The sequence below is a fragment of the Pagrus major genome, chromosome 8, assembly GCF_040436345.1.
Source record: "Pagrus major chromosome 8, Pma_NU_1.0".
In the NCBI taxonomy this organism is placed as follows: Eukaryota; Metazoa; Chordata; class Actinopteri; order Spariformes; family Sparidae; genus Pagrus; species Pagrus major.
Genome location: NC_133222.1, coordinates 19195910 through 19210216, shown reverse-complemented (window position 1 = coordinate 19210216; position 14307 = coordinate 19195910). Strand labels below are relative to the sequence as shown.

Below are 14307 nucleotides of genomic sequence, written 5' to 3'. Positions count from 1 at the left end.
AACAGGACAGACGTAAATTTAAATACTGAAAACTTTCTAGGAATGAAAATGAAATTCTAAACAAACCCTTCAAAGATGAAAAATAAAAAGAGACAACCATTTCATTTTTGACAGACGGTGCTTAATTAGATTCTATCTGACGAATGACAGTCTAGTTAACAGGTTCAAATAGGCGACATGACTAACACAGATCTAGTTTGCTCAATTGCTTCCATCATCCCAGATGGCCTTGTGTCCGACCGTGACTCCTAATGTCTGTTATCTCATCTGTGTCTGATTGCTGTGACACCACGTAAGAAGCCTCAGATTGAATCAGGCCCATTTGGACAATCAATTTCCTGTCGCGAGCCTTTCACTAAACTGGTTGAGTGGAGTCGAGTTGAGTCAGCAAGACAGGAAAAGTGACATGAAGACAGATTAAATGTGGCTTAGAGGAAAAACAGCACATTACTCCCAATGTTGAGGTCAATCATTGTTTTAAAAGATATTACATGTATTCAGGATTGAACAACAGGACATATTTTACTACATCAAAGGATGTAATATCTATAGGCCAGTAGCTTATCATGCTTAATTCAACTTTAAGCAGGAGTGAGCCATTAATCGAAATTAGGATTTTGGCTTCCAACGATTATCGAAACAAGATAATCGAGCTCAAACGATTATCGAGACACATTCTCTCAGCCAGGCTGTGTGTCTAGTTCAGCTCACTCGAGTCACTTAAATTACGTTTGTGAAAACCCAGTAAAGTCAGCTTAATAGTTGTCCATCCATGCTGTTACAGTACTAGTTACTGTTGTGAGCTGCTTCAGAGTGGCCAGAAAGGATGAGAAGGTCACATTTCAGCTCACTTGACTGGAGCGAGCAACACTAAACATACAGGCTGGCTGAGAGAACGTGGCACAATAATCGTTTAGCAGGATAAGCTAGATTTTCACATTGGTGTTAAGCCTTATGATCTAGTAAAATGTGTCCTTTTCCTTTGAACAGTAACCCTGAATGAATGTGATATCATTTAAAAATTGTAATTGCACTCAGTAGAGTGCATACCTCCGCCAAGGCCCAACAGCCCCTTTTTGTACTCCCACTGAGATACCACTAAGACCTATGCTTTATTCCCTGAGAAATTAATGAAAATTGTGAAAAACGTCTCATAATGTTAAAGAGAGAGAGGGAAACATTTCTGATTGAACCAACTTTGAACCGGCACTAGCACCAGCCCAGAACCAGCACTTGGTTAACTGTGGTTCGAAAAGGAGTATGGGAGATTGTTCCTGCGTGTTATTTTCATTCATTTTGCTTTCATAACAACATGAATGCATCTGAATGGACACTTTATATTGGGTGGATGTTGGGAACACTGTGCTTGAAGTTTCAGCTAAGAGACAGCAGTTTCCACATGAAGGAACCTCTAACCATTGCTCAAAGACGCAGTGATCATATTAGACATAAATAACAAACAGATTAAGAAGTTAAGACTGAACCAAGAGCGGAAAAGTGTTTGATGCAGAAAGGAGCAGCAGGAGCAGAAACCTTGGCCACTGACATCACGCTGAACCTCATCCAGGTCAACTATACGAGCATGGAGGACTTGAGTACACTGTGTACAGCTGTCTGTGGGGATAAATGCACACTGTACTGAGCTTCCTGAGAGAGGAAAGCGAGAATGCTCCAGAGAAAGGCCGAATGTTAAGGAGGTGGGGATAATCCAGTGAACAGATGTTTGGGAGCGCATCGAAGAACGCTCACTGCCCAGAGGATACGGATTATAGGGATGGACGTGCTAACAGGAACACGGAGGGCCTGAGGTGGGCTACGTGATTAGCCAACACACAGCCACGATAGCTAGCCGAAGCACGGCTCTCTGAGGTAATGGCAGCGGCTACTGTTAAGCCACATGTAATAAAAGGGAGACTCGTTCTGAGAAAAGCTGGGGTTTAAAGCAGTCTGGAGAGGAAGTACGAGAGTTCAAAAGTGGGATGTTTTAACCAGAAATAGAGCGTTGATCATCATCCTACCTGGACTCAACCATTAATAGCTTCTCCAGTCCAACAGCCACATTAAAACTAACATCCCCAAAAGATGAATGAGAGCTGAAGTGACCATTCACTGAGGGAGGCAGAGCCACAGTATAAAGTGCTGTTCAGTAAAACTAGCCTGATCGCAGAGAGCTTTTGGATGTCTCATTGCGATTTAAAGAGCAAGGACACACCGAACGTCTCCCATTCCCCTACTGCTGGGAGAGCTGCTGCTAACACGTTCTGACAGGCACCACAGAGGTTAGCAGCGCGCGCACACACACACACATAAACACACATACACAGAGCAGTGTTGCCCTCATTCAAGCAGGAAGAAAAGCAGCTCCCCTACAACACACACATGCCTCGAGCATAGGTGCCATAATGCATGCTTTCTCTGCCAAACTGCCCGCCTTGTCACGGGCAGCACAGTTTTCATTTGGTCTGTCAGGTTCACTGGGTTCACACACAGCGGCTCTGGTGCTGCTACTGTATAGAAACTGTGTCTATATGCAGAGGCGACACGGGATTTAAAGATTTAAAATGAGTAGCTGTATCCAATCCTCGCGTCTGTGGTGCTGGATAAGAGCACTGGGCAGCTTCTCACACGCTTAACGATACACAGGCCTTTGAACGCACGGTTTTAAAACCAGAGGGCCGAGAAGGCACTACCTGGAGCCATCTATCAGCCACAGGAGACAGGTCTCGTCCCTGGGGGCCTGGTTAAGAGCAGGGGGGACATCTGGATGGGAACCATCTGGTGAAAGGGGTCTGCTCGGCTACTAATGCAGCGGGCAGGCAGGTCTGCCGGCCACACCACCAGAACAAAGGCAGGCTGTAATCTGGCCCTTGCGGCCCCACAGGAGCCCTCGGCCCGTCTGCCCCCAGACGCAGCACCACACAGCTGGGGTCACTCTCAAAGCCTCAGTCGGCCTTCAGGAGGATTTGAGGCGCGGATGCAAGGTTCACCTTTAGTCAGGTCAGGGAGGAGCTGCTTCTACTGTTCAAAGGACAACAATGTTCAAAAAAGATCCAACTCTTGTACTTCAGCGTCATTTGGATTTAGTATTTTTCCAGCGTTTACTGGCAAACAGACACTACAGGCCAGTTGCCAGCTCACTGAGGTGAACTACCAAAAAAAAAAAAAAAAGGTCCTTCTGGATAGAAAGTCTTGTCAAGTCAACTGCTGCCAACATGTCCATCAACAGCTGTGTGACCTTCCAAAATGCCCTTGAATTTACCGAACGTGTGCACTGAAAAATACTGTAATGTGACTGTACTGTCTGTATCTCATGCAGAGCACAAGATTTCTGGACAAACTTATCTTTTTTTTTTTCAAATTTATGAGTCTGTGTGGACGTCTGTCCAGCTTACATCAGAAACAAGGATGAAGTAAATGTCTTTTCCGTCTGATTCATCTTCCCTTGATGATTTAGTTGTCTCTTTTTATTGTTGTTGATCCAACATGATGTCAAAAATCTGTATTTTCACCACATACAGCCTGAGCTGTTTGAGCTACAGTATACAGGACTTCTGAGGGACTTAAGCATCATGAAGACCTGAAGAGAAACAGCTGGTAAAGTTTATAATTTCCAATCTTGTCTCATGCAGGCTGACTGTCACAAACATTCAGCGACAACAAGGGGTTATTATTAATGTTGTTCTAAAACTGGAAATGCTTGATCGGGTTTCAGCGAGTATGTAAGTCTATGCACCGATCTGACATCACATCATTTATTAGCCCTGAAACTGAACCCTGCTACTTCCCAGCATCATCCCGTACACCTGAATTAATGACAAGCAACCTGTGTAACTTCAGGCACATGTCAGCAAACTTGTATTTGTCCTATGCAGCTGTTAAAAATTATATTTATACATGTTTTTAAAATGCACTGGCATTGGATCCGTACTTGCCATTGGCCAAGACACAACGTTCTGGCATCTTTCTAAAACAGCTGGGCATGGTAGTCTTTACCAAAGGTTTCTCAATCTGGAGTAAATAGCACATTTATTGGGGACTATTTTCAATGGCGGATTGATCCGTATTTGGTGCCTGAGCGTACATTCACAGCAGCAGGACAGTGTTTGAGGCACCGACTCAAAATAATATACAGCTTTATTTTTATAGTAATGAAGGAACATGTCATCCTGTACAACAGTAGCTGTAACTTTGAAGTATTGGCTTAGGAAGGTTTGATCAAAGTGGCAAAATTCACAAAAGAAAGCTTTTATGTCCACTTGAGTTGGTTAATGCGCTTAATCTTAATGAGTTCTGATGTAGATTAGTTATTAAACCTAAATGACCGAAGAGTTGTTTTTTCCGCTCCGACTGAAACTTCTGCTCAGCCGAGGTGACGAAAAATATTGGCTCAGTCTGATGTCAGCCCTCTCGCATTAAAACATGAAACACTGTTTTAGGTTGGACTGGCGCCCTTTTAATTATGTTGTCTTGATGCACCCTCTTCTTCTGCAATTGTACAATGGCTGGAGAACTGGCCACACCTCAAGCTCCTAATACATTAAGAGAATATTGATAAACTTGGCTAGTGTGGCTCATAGATGTGCTTTATTGACAACAATGGAGCTCTTTGGCACGGAAGAGGACTACAGTAAATGAGGCTTCGGCCACTTAATCAATACTTGTTAGCAGAGTGAGATCATTGTTGGTTCTGCTCCTCTAATGGGATTTATTAAAGATAAGATTTATCCTTGAAATGGATACAATTTACACAGAAATCTCAGCACAATAAAAATCCTAAAATAAGTCTGATCTTGAATAACACAAACACATAATAGTCAAATTCCCCCTCATGTATATATCTAGTTGTGTGTAACACAATAGGATGCTGTGTTGAGGCTGGGGACAAAAAAAGAGCATCTGAGATCATCTGACTGCATGACAGCGATCAGACTACCAGACACAAACCACAGAGGCCAAGTCCTTCCCATCAGCCTGCCAGCTGTCTTACCGTCAGCGCTATCCTGCTGTACAGTCATATCTACACTGTCGCCTGGCTCTGAACGCAGCTCAGATTACACACCACTGCAGTTACAGGCCATCTGCGGCGCGTTATTAGAGGCTTTTTCATGTCAAGAAACGATTCCAGCGCGCTATCGGGGCATATAGAAAATCATTGATGATACCGCCGGCATGATGTAATGCTGATGGTCACTGGTTGCCATGTGGCTCAACTGCTGCATTTCTGGTCACACAGCAGTCCAGTGGCTACAAAGGATGCACTGTAGCCAAAAGGTCACAAGACTGATCCCTGCGGCGGCCGACATGTCTGTCAAGAGCTGAGGGTCCACAGTCAGGACAATAAAGCTCTATGTGCTCGGTCACAGTGAGTCAGCTCACTGCTTTAATGTAAGGAGACTGTTGTGTTGCTCCTTTAAGAGACACACACACACACACACACACACACACACACACACACAACTGTGTCCTTGAAAGAAGAGCAAAGTCACTGTCATAAACTGGCCAGTTAGGGCGGGGAAATGTGTCTGTGTAAGTGTGTGTGCACCAGGGTATTTATAAGTATTTGTGTGTATAATGGCTAAAATCATGATCAGGATATTAATAAGTGAATGAAATGATTAGTCAATTAATTGATTGAGAGAAAAATTAATCAGCAACTATAATGATTGATAATCGTTTGGGTCATTTTCAAGCTATAGTACCAAATATTTTCCCAACTTCTCCGTTGTGAGGATTTGCAGCCTTATGTGATAGAAAACATAATATGGTTGGTCTGTTTGTCCAATGAATTGTGTTTTGTTATACTTTCCTGTAAATGGCAACCTTTTCATTACATATCTCAAGGCAAATCATTTTTATTTAACATTTAAATGTTCAATATAAAAGTGTAAATATGAGAATGAAAACATTTTACAGTTTACGTCACATTTGGGTCAAAGGTGTGCAAAAATTATAGCTCATGTCTGGTCCTCTTTGTCAAAAAGGTTGGGAACCTCTTGACTAATTAATAGATAATGAAAGGAATCTCTGTCTGTCTGTATGTTATACACATATCTCGAGAATCGTTCATCAGATCTACTTCACACTTTGCAGGTTTGTTGCTGATGACTCATATATGTGCAGTGTTGAATTTGGTGCAAATTGGACACCATGATCACCACTGTGTTAAGTAGCGGACGCGTGGCTTCTGTGCTTTGGCTTCATGACTGCAGGCTGAAGCTGGGCTCACACGTGATCCCTCTCACGTGATCACATGGGGAAGCAGACGTAAACAAAATGGAGATTATAGCAAGATTTGACAACTTGCTGTGGTAATTTTTTATAAAAAAAAAAAAAAAAAGCAGAAGGCTAAACAAGGCTGGATGAGTGGGAAGACAGGATCAACACAGGACTGAACGAGAGGTGAGATTTGAAGCTTCTGTCAACAGTAGTATGCTCGCTAATGTTAGCCTCTTGGGCTAGAATGTACCATCAGCTGGTCTGGGATGCCTCTCTCACCGGTTGTTTTCGTCCCACTCGGAAAGTGCTGTTGTAATCTTTCAGATTATATAACATAAATATCAACATATTTGATATTGCTGTTTTGAACGGGCACAGCACTGGTGAGAGTAACTGTTAGTTGCAACAATGCTACAATGCATCAGATCAGTTTTTGCTTATTTAAAATTATTAGACAATGCTGTGATTATATGTGTCACGACATGATTCCACTATGAGTCAACATAGAGTAACTCCAAAATATCCCCCAGCTCTAAAACATAAATTCATGTTCACATTTCTTCACTGAATCGTCTCAAATTTGCCAGCGGGGAAAAAATCATGGAAGTTTTGGAACAAACAGAGTGTACTTACAAAAATAGTTTCTTAATTTAATTAGAACTAAAGTGATCATGCAGCCGGAAGCAACTGAGCATTCTGGCGCAGCACACGCAGCAGCAAGACAAAGCTCTTCGTACAAATCCATGCATTTGTTTACAGAAAGTAACACAACTAAGAATAAACAGTGAAGAGCAAATCAGAAGAGGAAGACTTTGGACTGAGAGATGCATCTATGCTCATGCCAGTTGGAGCTGCCAGTTTGTCAGTTTTCGGCGATGAGCTTAGTTTGTGATGATGTGCATATAAACATGCTCGCTCGTGCCTCTTGATGCGTGGGAGGGAGGGAGAGTCCTCTACATTGGCTCAACGAATGACTAAAATAGCCTTCGCCTGCAATGCTGTTGACCTTGCACTTCAGCGTAACACGATGTGAAGCGCCGAGCTGATGGCCACTCTGCTCGGCTAGATCGAGCACAGAGGGACGAATGGGAGAGGAGAGGTCGAGAGATGCAGAGGTGAAGAAGAAGGAGGAAAGAAACTAATTTTGCTCTTAACATCACACTCACAAAAAGCTTAATATCTTTTATTTCCCTTGAGCAGAAAGAAGCTTTCACTGTTTAGAGTTAAAGTGAGGGAAATAATCCCCCTTTGGATTCTGCCTTAAAGCACACCCCGCGGTGCTGTTTAAAATCTGCTTATCATGTTTAAATTTCGTCAATCAAAATCAGCACGGGAGGCACATGACTTAAAATAATTGACTCTGAATATTTATAAGGAACAAGGTTTAAAAAATAATATTTCACTCTCCTGCAGGTTCCCCTCCCTCCCTCCATTCATGCGGTTGGCAGTAAGCTTCTTAAGTGAATCCAAAGAGAATGACTTATCTGTGTCTACAGGCACTTACACAAATGTTCTCAAATCGAGGTCCAACCGCAGCTTCTCTCGCCAGCGAGACATAGCTCATCCCGAGAGATAGTTTTCCTTTTTTATTCCAGAGCTCAGTTAATGTCAAAGTCTGGACATCGATTGCTTCAGAGTCCTTTGCTCGTTGACACAAATACAGTTTGAGCTTTCACAGTTGATACAAACTCTCCGTGCTTTCTTGAAATTTGTGCCAAGTGTTTATGTTCTTTGTTCTGCCACGGTTTGCTCTCAATTTCTCACATTCCTCTGCTTCTCTCTCGGTTGTTTTTATTGAAAAGTATAACATCTAATTTTTTCAAAACTGTGAAGCAAATAAAACCATTACCATGATGTAAATGTGTGTGCAAATTTAGATTCCTTTGTACTTCTTTTCATCTATCAATTCTCAGGTGTGTCTGGATTTGTTTCACTTATTGATTGATGAATAGTTTAATGTGCAAAATGTCAAAGAATTGTGACAAAATGCCACTAAACCTGAGATGACATGTTCAAATTAGGGATGCAGAATCTATCTCTCATTAGCTCTTTTTGACATTTGTTGTGATGACAGCCCAAATGCAAATATTACATTTTAAAGCCTTTATCAGCCAGTATCAATGACATGCTGATATCATCATGCATCTCTCACTTAAATAGCTTCTTTTGTCTTAAAAACATAGTCAAAACTTAAATATATTCTATTTACAATTATATAAAACAGATAAAACCAGAAAAGGCATCTCACTGGCAGAGTGGGAACTGAGAAATGATTGAAAAGATCAATCGATCATCATAAAAGCTTATTGACTAATCGTTTCAGCATTTAAATCACTGATAACAGTCAAAATAGGTTTAAATTTCAGTTACTTATCCAAGTGATCAACATTTTGGGGGTCACAGTGTAGATGGAGGGGACACGTGTTTTGTATACAAACCTACAGGAAGACAAAGGGGAGCTGAAGCTACCCATCAAGAAATGGTGGATGGACTGCCTTAATATTATCCTTCTGTAGTCTTACCGACAACTCAAAGCACTTTAAAACACCAGTCAGCATTCACACATTCACACACAGGAGGCAGAGGCTACCAGGCAAGGTTCCACCTGCTTATCAGGACAACCATTCATACACACTCACATACTAATTAAACAGCCACTAGGCGCAATTCAGGGTTCAGTATCTTGACAAAGGACGCTTCACCATGTAGACTGCAGGGGCCTGGGACTGTACAGTCGAAGTGTCCTTTGTACCACCAACTTTCTGATTAGTGGAAGAATTTTAATTCTTCTCTGAGACTGGCATGCATTTGAAATCCATCTAATAAGACCCTGCTGACCTCATACTTTCAGCCTGACTCTGCCTCAGGCAAACATTCAAACTCTCACAAACCTTCAGAGCAGCGGCGGCAGCATCTGACCGAAGCAAATGGTTCTGTAATTGGCATTACAACTTGTGGAAACCAAAGAATTCGGCTGGTTCAGTTCAGCAGCCTCGTTTCTTGGCTGGCGGTAAACTTTTTACCCCAGAGGACCGCTTCTCAAAAGAAACATGTCAGGCCCCGGGGCATTCACAGCAGCCTATAACATCTCTGCATCCAGCTGTTGGTCACAGGATGCAAACAGTGCATTAAGGTAGACGTCATGTTCAGCTGTCGGGGAGTATTGGAAAAGACACACAGGAAAACAGTTAATGCCAGAGGTTGTTTATAGTGTGTGAGCTGTTGGATGGTGACAAGAGCCACAAGTTCATACAGAGTGATGGAGTCACTTTGGCATGTGTGGTTACTTTTTTGTCTTATTATCAGATTATCCCAGTTATAAAAGCATCCATTTATGGCAAAAAATGTTTCCTGATTCTTATTCCGAAAATCCAATTACTTTTACTTCCCTCCAAACTGCATATCTTTGGTGATCTAGACAATATATTCTGTGTATTATATAAAAGGATTACAGCTAATGCTGCTGGAACTTCCTCTCAAACAGCTATTTTATTCACCTTTTTGACAAGAGTTAAAAGTCTTAATGCTAAATTTAAAGCTAAAGTCAGCAACCGTTTAGCTTAGCTTAGCACAAAGACTGGAAACGGAGGGAAACAGCTAGCCTTGATCTGTCCAGCTCCTCTTAAATTTGCTAATTAGCATGTTATATCTGGTTTGTTTAGTCTGTACAAAAACTGAGGGGTAAAAACGACAACTTGCCATTTTACTGGGGTTATTTCTTGGCTCCCAAAACTTTTGTGCTCTAAATATTGTTTCAAATTTTTTTGGAAAAATGGTATTGGTACTGATATTTTTCCGCATATCAGGACAACACACTTAGAGATAACTATAAAAGATCGATGTCATATAGATTATGTAGTTGAAACGTTCATCATGATGTCAGGTAAACAAGCAAAAATCAGTCCCTTAAATACAACAAACTAGAAGAAGAAATCAAAGATGAAGTTTTCCTGTCATTTGCTTGTTGGTCTCTGCACTCACACCTCAGCCAGACAGGTGACTGATGGGGAAGTGATAACATGGGACACAGTCATGCTCTCCACACGCAGCAAACAAGCCACCGAGCAGTATCTAGTTCCTCAGAGAGTAACGTTCCTCTATCTGTGTTGTTATCAAAACAAGCCTCTCCGGTCCCCCAAGAGCTGTCGCCTGTGGCACCTGAGCTGTGAAAGGTATTCAGTCATCGCTGTCAAATCATCACCTACAGACAAGTGCAACTGTGACGGTCAGGTTCAACCACAACTATAAGGAGAAGCTCCACAGCTGAAATACCAGTCATTTTCGACACATGTATGGATGGTTCCTTTGTTTGTGATGTTACAAGAGATTCTTCGGATGTATAACATTGTACGAAGCACTAGTCACCCATGAAAGCAGCTTCTGTTTCGCAGGTTTTAACAGAGGCCATTTATATTTTACGTAATCAAAGTGTAAACACGAACGCAGCTGCAGTTACGTGTTTCTTCCTCGGAAGCAGCGAGGAGGTCTAAAAGGTGATTCATGATTTCCAGGTGACAAAACGTATATCCAACTGACCGTACGACTGCCTCGTTTTACTGTACAGACCTCCACATGGGACGCACATGGTGTCAACATGCACAGCTGCGTGCTGACATGAAATCCCCATACGTCCTGACAGGAAGCAAGAACAAAATGGCTGCAAGAAAATTACAGGGAGGTACAGAGGTCACTCATATTTAGTCATATTTATGAGGCTGGACAACATGTTGTCCTTGAATAGACCTTTCCAAAACATGAAATTCCCAATGAAATTCCATAATCCATAATCCTTTATTGATTTATAATCCAGGGCGGATTAGGCGACATTCCATTAGGTTTTTTCCCCCATCAATGCAGAGATTTGACACTGTGGAAAACCCAGTTTCTGGGTCAAATAATACATATAAGAGTCATATGCGGTAAAGCCGGGGCTAAATATAGGTTTCCCTACATGTCGAGGCTTTCCAGTTTCAGAGGGACATTTCTATAATCCATTTCATGCCTCATCTCATGAGCTGACATTCCAACACCAGAGAAATAACCTGCTGACTTCTCTTCAGATTTCATCAGGCTTTTGTCACTTCCTTTCTAAACCGGGGTGTCTAATTCACAACATATGAATCGCATTCAGCTTATGTTGAGCTCGCTGTTGCAGTAAGATATACTCTGTTAGCTTTGTACACAGGGCATTCATAATAGAATATTTCAGCCCTAAATTAAAGAGTGCCCATGCCTATAGTACTACAACAAGTCTTGGTCTCAAGATTATTCTTTGATCTATACTTGAGCCTTTTTTACTCTCAGTCTTGCTATGAAACACCTTCATCTTTTAGGTCTACAGTTGACATGTTTAGAGAACCTTAAAAAGACGGACTGCAAGAGCTCCTGAGCGCTCTTAAAGATGCAATTTGTAAGATAGATGATTTTTGATTTTTGATTCCCAACTCAGTCCTTGGTGGCCGACCTGATCTACCTTCCCAGGGCACCAGTGGTTGACGACCTGGGGAACCTAAAACATCAGTATTTGGTTTGTTGTTGTAGTTGGGAATGAGACTCAACATTAGACTTTCTTTTCAAATTAACTTTGGTCCTCAGGGTTTCAAATTGTTGGCTGTTTTCCATTAAATTGTCCAAGGACCTGAACTCAGGAACTAAATCAAGACCATAAAACTTCTCTGTGCACATTCCTGTTGGCCTTTTTTGAGGTGCAGAACTATTCACACATGTAACTGAAAGTCCTTCTGGATCAAACTGCAGGTTTTTTTCAGGCACAGTTCTTGAAAAAACGCAGACCAACATGAACAGAACCATATAACAGTTGATCAACACAGCAGGTGTTGTCGAGTGAGTTTCTTACCTCCAACACTGGTCCTGCTCCCAGGATGATCTGCTCCACCCCGCTGGCGAATCCCTTCTGGCTGAGTGCAGTCAGGTGATGAATGAGGAAATTGGTGCTCTGGGTCTTCCCTGACCCGCTCTCACCAGAAATTACTATGCACTGGTTCTTCCGTCGCTGTAGCATGGCGTGATACGCCACATCCGCCACAGCATAAATGTGGGGCTCAAGCTTGCCCAGTGTGTGGTTGTCGTACATTTTGACATATTTCGGATTGTACACTGGCAAGAACTGGAAGGGGTTAATCACAATAAGAATACTCCCAATGTAAGTGTAGATCTTCTCCTGGCGGAAACGTGCACGGAGGCTTTCCAAAATGGCGCGCTCTGTTAGCTCCGGGAGAGCGCAGAGGTCAGACGGAGGGTCGCTCCCTGCAGGCTGGGGGAGGAAGCCCCGTTCCACCATGCGCCGACGCTCCTCAGTCACCCGCAACCACATCTGCAGGCTGCCGCCATAATGGATAGATCCATCCAGGTTCTTCTCCCGCAGGAGGAACCGGTAGTCGTCACCACTGCACAAGCCGCTGCGGTTCTCCAGGGCGCTCCGCGGCCACAGCATCATCCGCTGAACAGGGCAGTCGCCAGGGTTCAGGATCCATTCCTCCCCGCCGAACTCCTTCACCTCGGCCAGCACGTAGCATTTGGTACGCTCCAGGCGCAACCGTTCGATGAGGCACTCGATGGCTTCAGCAGCTGTGGTGTTCTTGCGGGCGCTGACGGGGCAGTAGATGGTGCCCTCAGCCAGGGCGCCTGGGTAGACACGCAGGGTGAACTCCTGGTCCTCCAGGCGCCGCCGCATGCTGCCACTAGCAGTGGCCATGTTGGCGCTGCTGGCGTAGCTGCAGCCGCCATCTTGTAAGCTCATGGTGGCGCAGCAGGTCCCATCAGCACACCGCTCTCTGGGCCCAGAGGACTGACTCAGGACATCCCAACTGGAGGAGGACAGAGAGAGAGAGAGAGGAGAGAGATTAAACATGGCTGCAAAGCAACAGAACAACAAGGATTCAATGACAAATTATTGGTCTCAGACATTAGTTCATGTCCTCACAGCCTCGGGCATTTCCAGTACACTGAGTCACAACAGGGTCAGTAGAGTCACGGCGATTTCATCTGTCCCATGACAGAGAAGGCCGACTCAATAGGCTTTCTGTTGTGGATTGTAAAGGGAACTACTATCAGAAACGCCACAAAGAGGAGCAGGAGTCAAAGAGAGAGACAAGAACTGATAGCTATTCAAAACAATGAGGAACAGTAGCTGCTTCATGAATTTAAAGGCTACTGGCCAGCTTATCAGAGCCACATACCCTGTGTGTGTGTGTGTGTGTGTGTGTGTGTGTGTGTGTGTGTGTGTGTGTGTGCATGTGTGTACTCATGTGATAATCCAAGGGCTCTAGCCGTGTGCCAAGATTAACAGCTGCCACCTTCCACACAAAAGTGGCTGTAATGAGAGCACAATGGTGTAATTCACCACTTCCCTGTTGATAGTGAACACAGCACTCCATTCTGTCTACACACACACACACACACACACACACACACACAAACACATACACACACACTTCACAGACTACAAAGCTTCAAATGTGATGTTGAAATAAACTGTATTAATTGTATTAATTACAGTTAAATATGCTGACTATTATGGGACTCCACTCCAATGTATAGCAATGTTTTAATATACTGTATGTTTAAAAAGATGCTTGATTGGTCATTCAATTCATGCTAAAAATAAACCTCATTAAAATGGTAACTAAGGATAAAAGTATGTTTTAGTTGCTTTTACTTTAGATGACCATATCAAAATACTGACAAACTAAACTGTAATTCGACATAAATTTCAAACAAATTTCAAATTTAGATCACTCAGTAATCTTTGCACCCCTCAGTGTAGTTTCCTGATGTAAAGTAGATAAAATCTCATTCTTAGAGGAAATTCTTTGCAAATCAGCCAATTAAATTAGGTATTTTCAATCTTTTTGTGTTAGCGAGTAATGGTCCCACACTGATGTTTGTTTTTGTTCGTTTAGGAAACCACTACTCTGAACCCGTCATTGTCATTTCTCTCTAATACTGGTCGGATCTGTGAATTGAGGCTCATTAAATTCTACTGCATGATATCGAAATGCAGAAAATGAGAATAAAAGATTTACAGCTTTGTTTTGCCAGACAGAATGCCAATATCAGACTATATGTAGT

At 42.8% G+C, this 14307-nt stretch overlaps 1 protein-coding gene across 1 annotated transcript in view; it reads right to left on the bottom strand.

The window, feature by feature from the left end:
• LOC141001587 (unconventional myosin-IXAa-like) overlaps positions 1-12683 on the bottom strand; it is a 106332-nt gene extending 93649 nt beyond the window's left edge. The window contains exon 1 of the mRNA XM_073472709.1: positions 12074-12683. Within this exon, the coding sequence (XP_073328810.1) occupies positions 12074-12673 (600 nt within the window). The 5' untranslated portion in view covers positions 12674-12683. The remainder of the gene's footprint in view (positions 1-12073) is intronic.
• Positions 12684-14307: the final 1624 nt, after the last annotated feature.